The sequence below is a fragment of the Sander vitreus genome, chromosome 3, assembly GCF_031162955.1.
Source record: "Sander vitreus isolate 19-12246 chromosome 3, sanVit1, whole genome shotgun sequence".
Lineage (NCBI taxonomy): Eukaryota > Metazoa > Chordata > Actinopteri > Perciformes > Percidae > Sander > Sander vitreus.
Window position 1 is genome coordinate 31,863,809 of NC_135857.1, and position 15,772 is coordinate 31,879,580.

At 39.8% G+C, this 15,772-nt stretch overlaps 1 protein-coding gene across 1 annotated transcript; it reads right to left on the reverse strand.

The window, feature by feature from the left end:
• Nucleotides 1-11: 11 nt before the first annotated feature.
• On the reverse strand, nt 12-14,786 carry ercc2 (excision repair cross-complementation group 2). Its single transcript, XM_078247002.1, has 23 exons — nt 14,645-14,786; nt 13,484-13,583; nt 12,726-12,803; nt 12,161-12,223; nt 11,819-11,932; nt 11,543-11,659; nt 9,952-10,068; nt 9,435-9,558; nt 9,008-9,104; nt 8,211-8,344; nt 7,916-8,084; nt 6,053-6,171; nt 5,759-5,828; nt 4,819-4,888; nt 4,249-4,350; nt 3,946-4,009; nt 3,605-3,726; nt 3,233-3,325; nt 2,899-2,971; nt 2,679-2,749; nt 1,546-1,689; nt 1,191-1,334; nt 12-963 (listed from the first exon to the last, which is right to left on the reverse strand). The coding sequence occupies exons 1-23, from the start codon at nt 14,647-14,649 to the stop codon at nt 871-873; spliced, it is 2,283 nt and encodes a 760-aa protein (XP_078103128.1). The 5' UTR covers nt 14,650-14,786; the 3' UTR covers nt 12-870.
• Between the last annotated feature and the right edge of the window lie 986 nt (nt 14,787-15,772).

The following is a 15,772-nucleotide window of genomic DNA, read 5'->3' on the forward strand; positions in this document are numbered from 1 at the left end:
CAAGTCAAGTGTTAAATACAAACATTTATATTCCAACTTCCTGGTTGAAAAACAGATACACAAATATTCACGTTCAGTATAAAATGTAGATACAGTATTCATGTACAGTAGTCTGTATGACAGACGCTATATGGACCAATGTTACACCCACAGATGGAATAACATTTCTGTAGTTAATGCAACATGTTGACCCACTGATGAACTTATTTTTAACATATCTGCTTGTCTTGTTTGAATCAAAACAGTACACTTTCAAAAACATTTTTGGTTTGAAAAGTGATAAATGTGTTTTTGGAAATGATTCATTATTTCTGTTACATCCTCTCACAGTACACCTGTGAGTGATCTGTACCACTGAATACACCGAGTATACAAAATGTTAGGATCATCTCCATAAAACTGCAAAATCAGTTACAATCTGACTAAATGTGTTTGATATGTTTAAATCTGATGTGATGTTTTCCCTTATACAGAGAGAGTGGAGAAACGCAGCACTACTTAGAGGGTGTGGGTGAGAGCTGTGGTGCCAATATTCTGTAGACTCAGTGTGTGACCTGAAGTACTAATGGCTTGTGTCTTTTCTGTGTAATTACTTACACACCGACTGACAGTTCTCCAATTAGAAATCATTATTGTAACCACCAGAGCTGAGCCAACATGTGTTTCAAATACTTTTCATTGTTTAGTGATGACCAACAAACTCTGACATATGTAAACTGTTGTAAAAATGTGGTAAACCATGTACTGTACATCTAGTACACAAAATCTTTTTCATTAAGTTGCATCTGCTATTTGACACATCATTGTTAACGGGTGCTGACCCCATCATGGCCATGACAGTACACAGTGCATATACTGTATATGTCACCTTCAGGTCTGATGAGCGATCTTAGCGATTTTCTGCAACATCTCCTCTGACTCCAGCTGCTCCAGAGTCAACAGAGACAGACCCAACTGGTCCTCCTGGGGGGGGGGGGGGGGGAGAGAGAGAGATAAGAAGTATGGGAACAAAAAGGTGAGTATGGTAATCACAGACTTTCAGTGTCTTGCTAAATGACACTGCTGAGGACCTCTGGTTGATCATGCTGTTCACCATGCAGCTCTAAGTGACTTAAAATTGAATAGGGTAAAGTAGGAAGCTGCTACATGCTTAATTTGAAGCACAGATTTTACACTTGCGCGAGTCGTACCTGTCTGAAAGGCTGAGCCATCTGCCGCAGGAAGTGCTTGGACAGCTGGACGGCCTCGTCCACGGTGAGGTTCAGACTGCCGTCATTGATGTGTTCCTGTATCCAGCGAGGAAGCTTCCCACGTTTGTCTGCTCGGGCATAACGCTGCGAATGGGAAAAGCAGTCATCACATACTGATTGATCTTCACTCAAGGGCAATAAACCGCCGACTGCTCCAGTGGAGCTACATTAAGGCTTCAAATTAGAAGAATGTGGTTGTAAGGTCAGCCGTGAATGTGAAGCAAAATTATGCTAAGACATGTACGACAAGCAGGGTCATAGGACAAAATGTATACTGGGCAGAAACATCACACACCTTGTCAGCGAAGATCATGAGTCCGTAGTCGGTCTTTCCTCTGATGGCTCTGCCCACACACTGGGCTGCGTGACGCATGGCATCAAACGTCAGAAAGTCATTCTCTCTGATCTGAAACTGATCCCGAAGGTACTCCAGACGAGCCTGAAACATCCGAGTCAGTGAGGGAGAAATATTGTCAAGCTATGAACAGAGAGAGGACCGTAAAACTGAACAGTCAGAATGAGGAATCGCACACAAGAACATCTGTGCTTGTTTCTTTTGACAACATGAATATTTTGCTAAAAGAAACCAATCCTAATATAAGTTATCACAGGTTAAATTGAGATCAGTAATGTAAATAAAATGAAATCAACATGACAATTAACCATATTATATATTTTGTAACTAGTGAATCACTTAATGTTTCCAAGCTTTTCAGGACCTGAAAATAATGAAATATACACTCAGTTGCCAGTTTATTAGGTACACACTAAGCTAAAACTAATGCAGTTTACTACAACAGTCCTGCAAAAAAATCCTCCCTCTAAAAACTGTTTTAGAGAGGTGTAGATTCCACTTTATGGTAATTTTGGAGGGTGTAGTTTGTGGTACAGTAGAACTGTATTGTTGTTATACTGAGAGATACCCTCATTCTTATAAATGGGCTGATACATCGGGCTGATCTAGTTTAAGTAAATGAGTGTATGCTGCCAGTGTGACTGGTGTATTTCATCACCATTTGTTGTTTTAAATGTGCTCTACGAATAAATTGACTTGACTTGGTTTAACACCGACCAGTCCTGTGGTTAGGTGAAACGAAGATATGGGCTCTGTCCAAAATCACTCCCTTGTTCACTATGCCCTACGCTAAATAGTTTGTTCTGTAGTGAGCAGCAAATTGAGATTTCCGACACTTATAAATCATCATCACTTTGGGTTATTGACAGGTGGAGAGTTCATCGGTACTTTTCTCAAATTGTTGTATCGTTAGCAGAAAGTAGTGTATAAGCCATAAAGCTTTGTTTTCCTCATTGTTATAGGAGGACATTTTACACACAGTTCAGGCACTCAAAAAATAAACTGGCAGATGGTAATTGTGAATTTAATAATAAGAGTGATTGATTTCAGACGCAGACATAGATAGTTCTGACCTTTAGGATGCGGCTCTGCGTGTAAACATAAGGCACTCCAAACATGATGACGGCCCGCCCAAAATGATGCACTGAACAGAACAAGATTCAAAGTTATTATGTTGAACAACAGAACATTGGGTTAGCCTTATATTGGGTTAGTACACCCAATATAAGGCTAACTTTTTAAGTTTACTAAATCTTTATATCGTATATAACCATAAAGAAATCTGTTGCATACCAAAATCTATTCCTTCAGACACCTTTCCCCTGGCCACAGACAGGAGGATTGCTCCTCTGCCGTTCTCACATGCCTGAAGAGAAGAGACAGACAGCGAAAGGTAAGAGGTCAAAGGTCTGCAACCCACCACGACAACAGAAAGATAAAATATCGCCATGAGTTTGCTTTTATTCCTTTACAGCACTGCTGAAGCTAAATGGAACAATCACAAGCATTGTGTCATCCGTCTTTACCAACTTGACCTTCGTTTAGCACCTTGGCAGCTGTAAACTACAGAGATTTGTGACTTTTTTTTTAAATAAAAATACTTGGAGATGACAGGTGTCTCTCTGACCTCCTGGTATTTCTCCAGGGCCATGCTCGTCTCTGCAGCATCCGGAGTCTCAATGAAGATCAGCTTGTTTCTCTGGATATTCTCCAGGATACCCTGCAAACAAACATGTACAAAAACACACATAAGGAAACTGCGCTTCCTTTTATTTACAAAGAGATAATGCTCTATTCTGCTTTAAGAATAAAAGAACTTGAACAATAATGCTTGCCGACACAAATACTATTCTGTTTCATTGATTATTATCGTTATAAAGGGAGAAGATAAATTAGGATCCATGTTCAAAATAACTAGCGCAGTCTACCAGGTGTGCATGTGTGTGCAAGTGTGTGCGTGTATGTGTGCGTGTGTGTGTGTGTGTGTCAACACACTGACCTGTTCATACCAAGACGCCACTATATTCTCCATGTAGACGTAGCTGGTGAAGAATGCCACAATGCCATCGGGAACGATCGCAGACATCTCTAGAAGTAGGTTGCCATAATTACGAATCACAGCTGGGAACAAAATAAAAAAAAATTAACGGCATTATATTTCAACAAAAAATAATATGTTTTGTTTTCAGAACCGTTTGTGGATATTATGTTCTGAAAGAGAATTGTGTGTATATGCATGTCTTAGTTGCACTTTTCACCAAACATTTTATTTTTATGTTGATATGATGATGTGATACTGCCTTTAGGACAATAAAGAATGACAGAGACATTTCTACTAACCAAAGTCTTCTCTGGTCTCAAACTTTGAGCTCAGGGCCACCTGATCATTTCCCCTGCCAACAATCTATGTAAAAAACAAAACAGAGGAAGAAACATAAAAAAACAACAATGCAATTCATTATAGTAATACAATTTGAATTGTTGATTTTATGCAATAAAGGGTTTGAACTTGGTCAGAAATGCAGTTTTTATGACACGATTTGTCAATTTGAGTCCTCGACTAGTTCCATAATTTCTCTTGCAATCCACCAGAGTTAGTGTGAGTGAGTTTTTGAACGTGTGTCTCTGAGGGTAGTTACACACCAGAGGACAGAGGCAGGTCCGTGCCAGCGTCATGGTGAAGGATGCCATGGTAACAGGGCGGAAGTCGAGGATTCGGGGATAGATGTCCAGCGGCGAGAGAGTCTAAAGTTGTTAAATAGAAGGACAGGAGAGTCAAAATGAGAGCAGGAATTCAGTTATCAGTGCACGTCTACAGTCAGTAGTTTGGGGAACAAAGAATTGTATAACAGAAAATATATAGATGGAAAGATATAATATTCAGGCCACCGGTGTGAATAAAAATGGTAATAATTCGCTACTAAGTGTGATACTTTAACACTTTAATCAAAGCAATCCATCAAAGTACAATGACAAATGAAAGCAACATTTACAAAATGACAGCAGGGAAATTCAGTCAAACATTACATGAATGAAACTAAAGGATTATATTGATCATGGAAAGTCTCCAGCTGTAACTGTTCACCACTCTGCATACATAGCCTGAGATATTGGTTAAAATAGACAGCTCTTTTTAATTCTTGTTAATTACAGGACTGAAAACTGTAAACTGAGCCGAGAAGAAAGAGACAGACTGGTGACTAACTAACTTACCCCAGAGGTGATGATGACCGACTGAAATCTTTGAAAAACAGGTTTGATGGCAATAGACGGGTCCATACAGCTGAAAGAGATATAAAGACAGAAAACAAATATCAGAACAGTCATAACCTGGTGTTTCACTGTTCATATCATACAGATTTAGTCCAGCATGGTCTCACGTTTGATCTACTGGAACGTGTAATCAACTGTTATCAACAAAATAGAGCTAAGATCCAACAGAAATGTCTGATAGTCAAGTCTAAGCACGCCCTATCTCACAGTGTTAATGTTACCACTTGAGGGGGCATTCACCGGAATTTTCCAATTTGGGAACTATTTTTTACGATTATTCCGACACCACATAAATGTAGCACAAATGCCTTAAATCGCAATGTTAACAAAAGTGAAAAATAATGTGTGTATCTGCCCTGTTATTTGGATCCGGTCCTCGTTGGTGGAGATAACAATAAAGGTTATAATTGTGAAAAATAGTGTTAAAAATAACTGCTTTGCTGTTGTTTTTTTGGCCTTCAGAATGAGGCTTCTTGGTCTTTGTAGCTAAAATATCTTGAAACATTGGTCGGCTGCTCACAGAGGCAGTTCTCAGTTGTTGAACAGCTCCAAATTGAAGTCGGCAGATGGCACAGAGTTTTTGTCCTAAAATGTGAAAACAGGTTTTTGAGGCCTGGAATCTCATCCCCTGGTTAAGAAGAACGGAGTTTGGTTCTGATCAATAGCCATTCATCTTGAGAACCACATTTAAGTGGTGGTGTTAAATGTTCAAGTCAAGTTTTTTTAATTCACATTTTAAATGCTTATAATGCTACAAACACCTATACTATTTTTATTTTTTACAATCATCAGTGGATTTGCTTGCGTTGAGAGACAACACCAAAGAGACATTAATCAATAATGCTTCCCAACTTTAAAAACCTCATTGATTCTACCCCACCTGAAGTGCAGCACAGGGTTGGCAATGGTTGGAGTTCTGTCTTCAAAGGGCTCAATGATTATTGTGAAACCTTCAGACAGACAGAGAGAGAGACAGAGAGAGAGAGAGAGATTAATTAAGTTAAAATAAGGATTTCAAAACCGCCCAAACAAAGTTTTACTTAAAAACATCAACATCACAAAACATAATAATCTAAATCTTACTTCTACATCTTACTGCAACTATAGTGTCTACCAATATATTTGATAAGTGTCTGGTTTCAGTACTTAAAGATGTACAGAAGTGTTTTAGTACCTTGGCTGTAGGTGCTGACCAGGGTAGCAAAGTTAGAGATGAGAGTAACAGCTGAGAAGTCTGCGATGTCAGCAATCTCCAGAGTTCGTAGAAGCGACTGTAACCGCTCTGCACAAAACCTGAAGAGACACAGAGGGATGGATACAAGATTATGGAGAGGAAAAAGGTTTACATACAGTCATGTGAACAAATTAGGACACCCATGCTAAAGTTGACTAAAAAGAGGAATAAAAAAAAAATCATCTTTTGGAAATTGATCTTAATGCCTTAATTAAAAAAAAAAAAAGAAGAAAAATCAAACCTTTAAGGACACCAATTTTCTTTGTGAATGAATAATGTATCGTAAATAAATAAATGTTCTTCCTTAAAATACAGGGGGCATAAGTCAGTACACCCCTATGTTAAATTCCCATAGAGGCAGGCAGACTTTTTTTTTTAAAGGCCAGTTATTTCATGGATCCAGGATACTATGATCTTGATAAAGTTCCTTTGGCCTTTGGAATTAAAATAGACACCCCCCCCCCCACATCATCACATACCTAGAGATTGGCGTGGTTTTATTTCAGTTAGCCTAATAGCTGGTTTGATTTGCATTGAGAGATGATTTTATGGAAAGTACCCCATGCCAATCTCTAGGTATGGTGAAGGGTATATGATGATGTGGGGGGTATGGTGAAGGGTATATGATGATGTGGGGGGTATGGTCTAGGGGATGTGATGATGTGGGGGTATGGTGAAGGGTATGTGATGATGTGGGGGGTATGGTGAAGGGTATGTGATGATGTGGGGGTATGGTGAAGGGTATGTGATGATGTGGGGGTATGGTGAAGGGTATGTGATGATGTGGGGGTATGGTGAAGGGTATGTGATGATGTGGGGGTATGGTGAAGGGTATGTGATGATGTGGGGGTATGGTGAAGGGTATGTGATGATGTGGGGGCCAAGGGAACTTCATTAGGATGCATAGTATCCTGGATCCATGAAATAACTGGCCTTTAAAAACAAAAATCTGCCTGCCTCTATGGGAATTTAACATAGGGGTGTACTGACTTATGCCACCTGTATTTTAAAGGAAAAACATTTATTTATTTACGATAAATTATTCATTCACAAAAAAAAAATTGGTGTCCTTAAAGATTGGATTTTTCCTACTTTTTTTTAATTAAGGCATTAAGATCAATTTCCAAAAGATGATTTGAAAGAAGTTTCCTTTTTAGTCAACTTTAGCATGGGTGTCCTAATTTGTTCACATGACTGTAAGGGTCTGAGGAAGCTGCTAAGGAAATGAGGGAACAAGAAAGTGAAGAAGTAATTAAAAAGGTGCTCTAAGCGATGTCACGCTTTTTTTTAGGCTACAACATTTTTTGTCACATACAGCAAACATCTCCTCACTATCTGCTAGCTGCCTGTCCCCTGAACACACTGTAAAAAAAAACGTGGCCTCTGTAGACAGCTCAGGCTCCACAAACGCCAACAAAAACAAACTGTGCCAACCTGCACCACCAAACAGTGTTCCAGCGTTCCAGCCAATAACTGACAAGAAGGAAGGATTTGGTAGTGGGGTTTAGGGGGTTAGTGCGCGGAAGCACAGAAAGGATGGAGAGGGGACGGGATGAGGCTCTGCCTCGTTTTGTTCGAACGTCAACAAGAAGTGCTGTCACCCGACATCGTTTAGAGCACCTTTAAGCAACTGAGGAAGAGACTGAGAAAGTGAAAGAGCAAGAAAGTAAGTGACTACATGATCACAACGCTGTCTAAAGCTTATGTTTGTCTGGAGAGTTTGTCAAGGTTATAAAAAAGGGTGGAGACTTAAGGTCCCATTTTGTAAAAAGTAAGATTTCCATTTGGTTTTTCGACACTGACCTGAGAGGCTTGCGGTCGATGCAGACTTTGTCGAAGATGTCTTTGAGGAACTGCGGGGCGCTCTCCTGTACAACATGTTGGACCCTCAGACGGGACTTCAGATACTCCAGGAAACGTTTCAAGAAACCAACAAAGTGCTCTGCTGTGCGAATATTGCCAGGCACCGCCTCTGAGGGAAAGGGAGCAGAAAACAGCAATGTCAACTTTTTGGAGACCTAGTTTTGTGTTTTAATCTGAATCATCACTCTAAACTCGAAGGAATAAAACCAATAACAAGATGATTTGACAGCCGTACCTTTCAGAATTTCATCTGGTAACACTGGATTTGCAAGGTAGACGTCTGTTTCCCTGGCAACATTAGCTTCCTTCAGTCCCTCCACCAATCGCCTGTACTCCATCTTCAGTTTAGCGGCGTCCGTCTCCTTTATCCTATCAGACAGCAGGGGAGGCGGAGCAGAGATGACATCAGGAAGTTGATGCACACATGCAGAAATAACGGGCCCATCCCAATTCCACCATTCCTTACTTATCAAGGATACGGTTTAAATTAAACTGCAGTGGATTATTACCCAAAAGGGCTGATTAACAATGTGGAAAATCATAACTTTCATAATTTTTTTAATCAGAATGATTTTCCTTTCTTCTGCATTTTTTGGATGAAAAATTAATTAAAAGGGATCATCAAAATAGTTAATACTTTTGGTTACACTTTACTTGAAGGTATCTACACAAGAGTGACATGACACAGTCATGAACGTGTCAAACATTATAAACAAGTCATAAACGTTTGACATAACGCTTCTTTTAGTAAGTTCGGTTCTTGTCATGACAAGTTATGGTTAGGGTTCATGTGTCATGACAGTGTCATGTCACTCTTATGTAGATACCTTCAAGTAAAGTGTTACTATACTTTTCTATCGATCGCCTAATCGATTTGTTGACTAATCGTTGCAGCGCCAGTTTCCTTGGGGGACTAAGATGTGGAGAAAAGACACCAGTAATGGAAACATAGATGAATTAAGGGAATTGAGATGCACTCAATGAGTTCAATGTGTCAGTCCACTTGCTGCAGACCTTTGCCTTTGCTCTTACTTTTGTATGGTGTTCTGAAGAGTGTCCACATTGGTATGGCAGCGGTCAAGTGTTCGCCTGGTGATGTTCACGCTCATGGAGTCGATGCACACATTGTCTGAGGAGACAGAGAGGTTTGGGATGAAAAGACAAGAAGATGTGAAGAGCTTCTCCATGAGTCATCTTTAACTCTAGTAAGATGATGATGATGATAAAAAAATGATCAGGTTTTCATTATTGTTAGACTGTGAGCTGCCTCACCTACTTGTATGCGAGTGTGGTGTCTAAGTTACTTTGTTTTCATGTGTGTCCTTGAAGGTACCAAAGGATTCAGAGAACCGGGGCCAAGCACTTCCATAGGATAAAAGCCCAGCTTTCATTTGCATGTTTTTGCCTTGGTTGGTTGGTTGCACTATATCTTTATACAACACTCCGTTCATCTCCTCACCTATATTATGAGCCTCATCAAACACCACTACAGACTTCTTGGCCAGCTCTTTGGACACCAGGTCAGCTATCTTGGGGTCCAGCAGGTAGTGGTAGCTGTACACAACAATGTTTGCATGTAGGATCTGAGAGAAAATAAAGACAGAGAGAGAAAACGGGACAAAATAAGAGATACAACACCAACCTTTGTGAATTTTATTTTTAAATATTACTACATTTCTCAGTAAAGAGTAACTGTTTCAGATTATTTTCAGATTTGTCTGTCAACAGCGATCACCAAACAATTAATCTTGATGAGAAACATTGTATACTTTATTGGAAGGTTTCTAACTATGAGTACCTTTAATGTGCAGAATAGAAGTTTTTCAATTAATAAAACAATCACTGAAAACCATCTGCCTTTACTACTATAAATCCATCCAGTAATGGGTTTCCCAAAATATTAAGAAAGCTTTTTTTTTTCCCCTTCACACCACGCTACACGTTTCATGCTTGCAAAAGTCTGTAGTGCAACGTACAGAGTAGCGTGCCAGATAATAAGGACACCAGCCTTTCCTCCTGCCGAAGTCCTTCAGGTCGTCGAGGTTGTAGATGCCAGCAGGAAGAGGCACCTGTCGTCCGACTGCATCAAACTCCTACAGACACAAACCAGAAGGACAGGGAGCGTCGTAACCAGAGCAGCAGACAGATACGAACACACACACACACACACACACACACACACACACACACACACACACACACACACACCAAAGCAGGATGAATCACATCAAAACTGGTCGGATTAAATGGCGAGAACCCTGATTGTATCCGACATTTAACAGTGTCGTAGACTCTGCAGCCGTTGGGATTAGGGCTGGGCGTTATGACAAAATATATAATGTTATGCATTTTAAAATGACAACACAACTTCACAAACTATACCCACAAAAATTAAATTTGACAGTGTCAACAAGAATGATCATCATAACCGTACTTAAGGTGGCATTTGTCATGGTATTGTTTATGTTACTGTGTCAACCTTCTCTAGGCTACAGTATAGGTACAACAAGCGCAAATTGGCAATAGCTGCGACCACACACACGTTATTTTTTTGTATGAAGTTTAAAAAAATGTCTCTTTGCATGATAAAAATGTAAATAGGCTATAGGCAATCCATTTCTTAACTAGCTACATTAACTTGTTAGTCCTAACTTTGGACCAGCACGTTGCGTTTTAGCTTCTCTTTTTTTTCTGCTTGTGAAAGAGCTACGTGACACATGAAACTATATTGATGAGGACCGGCGAGTTAAATCGGCCGTCCCAGAGTACACCAGGCAGACACACAGCTGACAACCTGCAGGTGGAGCGCTGGAGACAGGCTCGGACATACACGCCGCGGGCCGCTGTGGACTTGTGTCAGTCCTGCAAGTGGTTTCAGGAAAGTGGCTGCATGTGTCCAAGAATTCACAAAACATCAACACCGGTACAAGCCTACAGCTGTCCGCGGACACGGAGTGCGGAAAGTGTGTCAGAGCCTCCCAGACGGGTGAACTGAGACTCCGTTTCCTGCTTGTCGGTCAATGGTTAATGATTGGTTAACATTTAATTTCATTGTGCTTTTCTTTTGGAAGGCTGGCTGCCATAAATCGCCACTTACTAGCTAATTAATTAGCCTGAGTTAAACGCTAGCTATCAGTAAATGGAAGGTAGTGGCTGTGTCTGGTGTGTGCGCCAGTGTTCGTGTCGGCCCGCTCCCGCATTTGGCGACTGGCGAGTGTTAATTCCGGACACTGCACACGTGGTAGAATGTTTTTAAGGAGAAAGTAGGCCTATCAACAGAAATAAATTATCGTCATGGGAAAAAAGAGGTTGATAACAGCTTCAGAATTTCGATGTCGATACATTTTTTATTAATTGTCCAGCCCCATTTTTAAGTGTGTTAGTACACTCTTACACTCTTCCGACACTTACTTAGTATATTATGAGGTATCAATGTAATGATATTGTATTTTGTAATGGGGTGCAGTCATTTATAATGTTTGTACACAAACTTTCCCTCAAGCTACTTCCACTTTAGTTGAAAAGTACCAGCTGATCTGAACTGGATGGATTCAGGGGACTGCTTACCTCATAGAAGCGACACACAGGCATGTCGGGGTCGCTGTGGCGTTGTGCGCGAATGTACGATGCCGTCAGACTGTGGCACTTCCCATCAACCTCCTTACCGAAGCGCAGAGCGCTCACCTGGAGAGAAGCAGACGAAGCATTTATTTAAGCCTTAAGACACATCAGACACAAAGAAGAACAGAAAGCTTAATTCGGTTTCTAAAATGTTAGTGTGTTCATGCTTTGCCCGTGTTGTATGTGAGGTCCTGATTTGTCCTGTGCAGCAGCTGTTTATACCTCTGGGTGGATGCAGAGGTTTTTTCTGGAGGAAAGAGCCAGAGCCAGGAAGTTGTTGCTCTCTCCAGTTTGCTTGGAATAAAACTCCATCAACTTCCTCAGCTCCTCCACGACCTGATCAGAAAGCAGATGAAATAAACGTCAAAAGTTCAGATTTCCCTAAAGCATCTTTTCAATACTGTTTTAAATGTGTTTCTTCTTTCTTCTCTTCTTCTTTGAGAATGTGAATTCTGAGCAGTAGGGAAAGTTAGACATGATAAATAGTTGTTGCTAGGATTAAACCTCTATGTCCTCCTGAATTACACTTTTTAACTTTATTTAGTTTATTTGACATTAACTCACCTTCTCGATCTCGGGAACTGTTCTGGAGCAGTATATTAGCTTGGTCACTTCCAAAGGAAAGGCCTGAGAGAGAGAGAGAGAGACAGAGAGAGAGAGAGAGAGAGAGAGAGAGAGAGAGAGAGAGACAGAGCTGAATATATTAGGGTGTAGAGCTGCAAAGATGAATCGATTAGTCCATTAGTTGTCAACTGTTAAATAAATCTCTGACTATTTTGATAATCAGTTTGAGTCATTTTTTATGAAAAACAAAATCTCTGATTCAAGCTTCTTTAATGTGAATATTTTGTGAATACCTTCTTCTCTCCTCTGTGACAGTAAACTGAATATCTTTGAGTTGTGGACCAAATGAGACATCTGAGGACGTCATCTTTGGTTTTTGGAAAAAACTGAACATTTCATAGACCAAACAACTAATCGATTCATCGGGGAAATAATCAACACATCTGTTGATTATTTTCCCTCATCAATCAACTATGAAAATAACTGTTACTTACAGCCCTAATACGGTGCACATGCGGCATTGGCCGTTGGGAAACCACAGTGGAGCATAAGACAATAAACCCACCTTTTGGTAGGCAACGATGAGAGACAGCAGAGAGATGGTCTTCCCTGTTCCTGAAGGCATCTCCAGGACTCCATGACCCTGAACATAAACAGCATGGGATGACAAACAAACACACACAAAGTGTAGCTGTCCTGTGGCCGGGTTGGCTCAGTTGGTAGAGCAGGCGCACATATATAGATGTGCCCCCTGCTCCCCCTTGACTCGTGTTTAATCAGTCGCTAAGAGACAAACTCTGTAAACTGTGTCCTCTCTTTGTTTCCCCGGAGTAGTAAACACGATACAACACAGTAACACAAGAGGGGATTTTGTAGGAAAGACTAACTTTGGAAGATTCATGCTTGATTTAGAAAGTAACAAGTCCAGTATAGAGAGGATAGTTCATTAATTAAAAATACATTCGGGGGGATGTTAGCACTTTTAAGACAGAGGGAAAAAAATATGAACATATCCTTTAACTACAATCGCAGATACTTCACCATTTCCTCTGATAGAGAGACTGGAACTAGAGTACGTGCTAGGACAGCATGTGTACATGCTATCTTAACTTTGACAATTTATTGTTTTTATAATTTATTATTATAAGGGAAATGTCACAGTTGATTTATTGAGTTGTTTCACTGTTGTTTTAAGTTCAATAAATGCAACATCTTTCCAAAAGTCAAAAAGTAATCGTAATAAATAATAATGATGATTCTAATATTGACCTTAATCGAGCAGCGCTACTGTAGAATCAACTGAGAGACACAAACACCACCCACCTTGGCATCCAGAGTCCTCTTCAGCTCCAGCATATAGGAGTACTGCTCAGGATAGATGTAGTCATATGGGAAATACACCAGCAGACCCTCGATGTTGAGCCTGGAATAAAACAATAGTAACTGACTCCTCACATGATGCAGATTCAGAGACAGTCTGCCTCTCATCATCATCTGTGTGTAAAAGCACCGAAACGATGCTATGCTGCATTCACGTGCTTCTCGGATAGTCGTTTTCCCGACTTGGATAGTCGTTTTCCCGACTTGGATAGTCGTTCTTCCGACCTCGGTGTGTTCATGAGGCTCGAAGTCGTAATATGGGGAAAAAATATGGACGCTACAAAGAAGATGTTATACTTTATTGCTCAGAGCGTTTAATCAAATGCCGTTTCCAGTATTTATTTCCACTTTGAAGCTTTAAATTATTGATTCTGTCGCAAACTTGTTGCTGCCTCAGTACATTCTCTAAAACCACTAGACTGATCAGAGTAAATGCTAGTTAAATAAATACAAGTGTAATAAATACGCCTTCTAACTAATATAGGTCACTCTATGTGGGCAGCAACTAACGGTTACAACCTAATATCATATTACAAATTACTTATGAGCAAACAAGTACATCCAATACCTATAATAAGTATACTTATAATAGCCTAATATGAAGTGTTTCGCCATTACTCTGACATTTAATTTTGTCCCTCATGTTACTGCCAAAGCGTAAAGTTGTGTATCAAAAGTTTTTGCCGACTTTCCGAGTTGCTGTTACGACTTTAAGGAGGTGAACTCCCACTCGGGAAGTCAGCTTTCCGATTATTCCAACACCAAATGAATGCAGCACATAGCATCTACAACTAGACAAGCTAAGCTAAAGTGAAGCTGGATCGATAAGTCACAGCTAATTTACGTACACAAACGCTGACTTTAAAAGGATGACCTGAATAAAATGCAGGTGTCAATATCATGCTTACTGTTTCCTTAGCTAAATGTTGTGAACTGCAACGTTAGGAAACGTTAATGTAATACTTGATGCAATCAAGCTAGCGCTCCACAGCGCTGTGGAGAAAGCTAGCTAGCTCTGGCAATGCGAGACCAAGCTAGCACAAACAATCCACATTTGTCTACAAGGACCGTTTTTTTCTTTTCTGTTTTAGTAGAAACACTCACTTCATTTTTGTAAAACGTGTAGCAGCTGCTCCTCTTCTTTGTATGTCACTTTGATATTGTCATTTATAACTTTAGTGTTTGTAAAAACACCAAACACACTGCATTGATGCGCCGACGCAGACTCTTCTGCTTCTTCTATTATGATTTTTGGCAGTTTAAACGCTCCCATGCGCATTACCGCCGCCCACAGGATGAAGAATACATTACTTAAATAATTATTATTAATCAGAATCAGAAATACTTTAATAATCCCAGTGGGAAATTATTCATGTTACTGTTACAAACTCCAGATATACAAACAACATATATTATACAGACATTATATATATTAAAAACAAATGTACAAATTTACAGTAGATATATATAAAAGATCAAATGTACAGTATTAATGTGCAAAGAGTGCAAAACTAAATTCCAGAAAGTAACAGATAAGCCTGTAGCATGTAGGAACCACAGACTGTACACAAATAAAAATAAACATAATAATAATACAACAAACACTCTCACCCTGGACTCAACATCTTTAAATGATCTGATCCATAACTGCACTACAACTTAGTATACTTTGTGTAAATGTATGTACGGTAAAAATATCCCACTTTTTATGTAGGTGTTGCATATTGTTGATAATTATCAGTTGTTTTTTGCTCTTTATTGTTTTTGCTGTAACAGTAAACATTTATCGCTCCGATTGATTATATGGACTACCCTGGTCGATGACGTGACCCTCGCCTTGCGCGTCATAGCGGCTGACCTGTATTTTATAACTAACATGAGAATTTCATGACCATTTCTGTACATTTCTAATTGCTTGTTTTGTTACTGTATTTTGAAAGGATTCACCGGAAATGCTGCTGTGTTCTCTATCATCTTTGCATTGACGCAAATTTTTACTAATTTAATGTGTTGCAGTTCCACACTATGACCACCAGAGGGCGCAGCTAGATCGACATCATAGACCGACATTCGAGAGGTGACCAGATTGTGGTATTGATTGAGGAGCCTTACTGCCCTCTAGTGGCCACAATGAGAAACTGCAACATATTAAATTAATCAAATCAGCGTCATTGCAAGCATTAGAGCATATTAGTCATTTCCGGTGATTTCAAAATAAAATGAGAAAAATCA

Excerpts from the sequence above, each read along its gene's own strand:
- ercc2 (XM_078247002.1), bottom strand. Across the intron at positions 12,224-12,725 it reads TCATCGTTGCCTACCAAAAG|GCCTTTCCTTTGGAAGTGAC; the intron begins GTGGGTTTATTG and ends TCTCTCTCTCAG. Across the intron at positions 3,727-3,945 it reads TGAGACCAGAGAAGACTTTG|CTGTGATTCGTAATTATGGC; the intron begins GTTAGTAGAAAT and ends TTTTGTTCCCAG.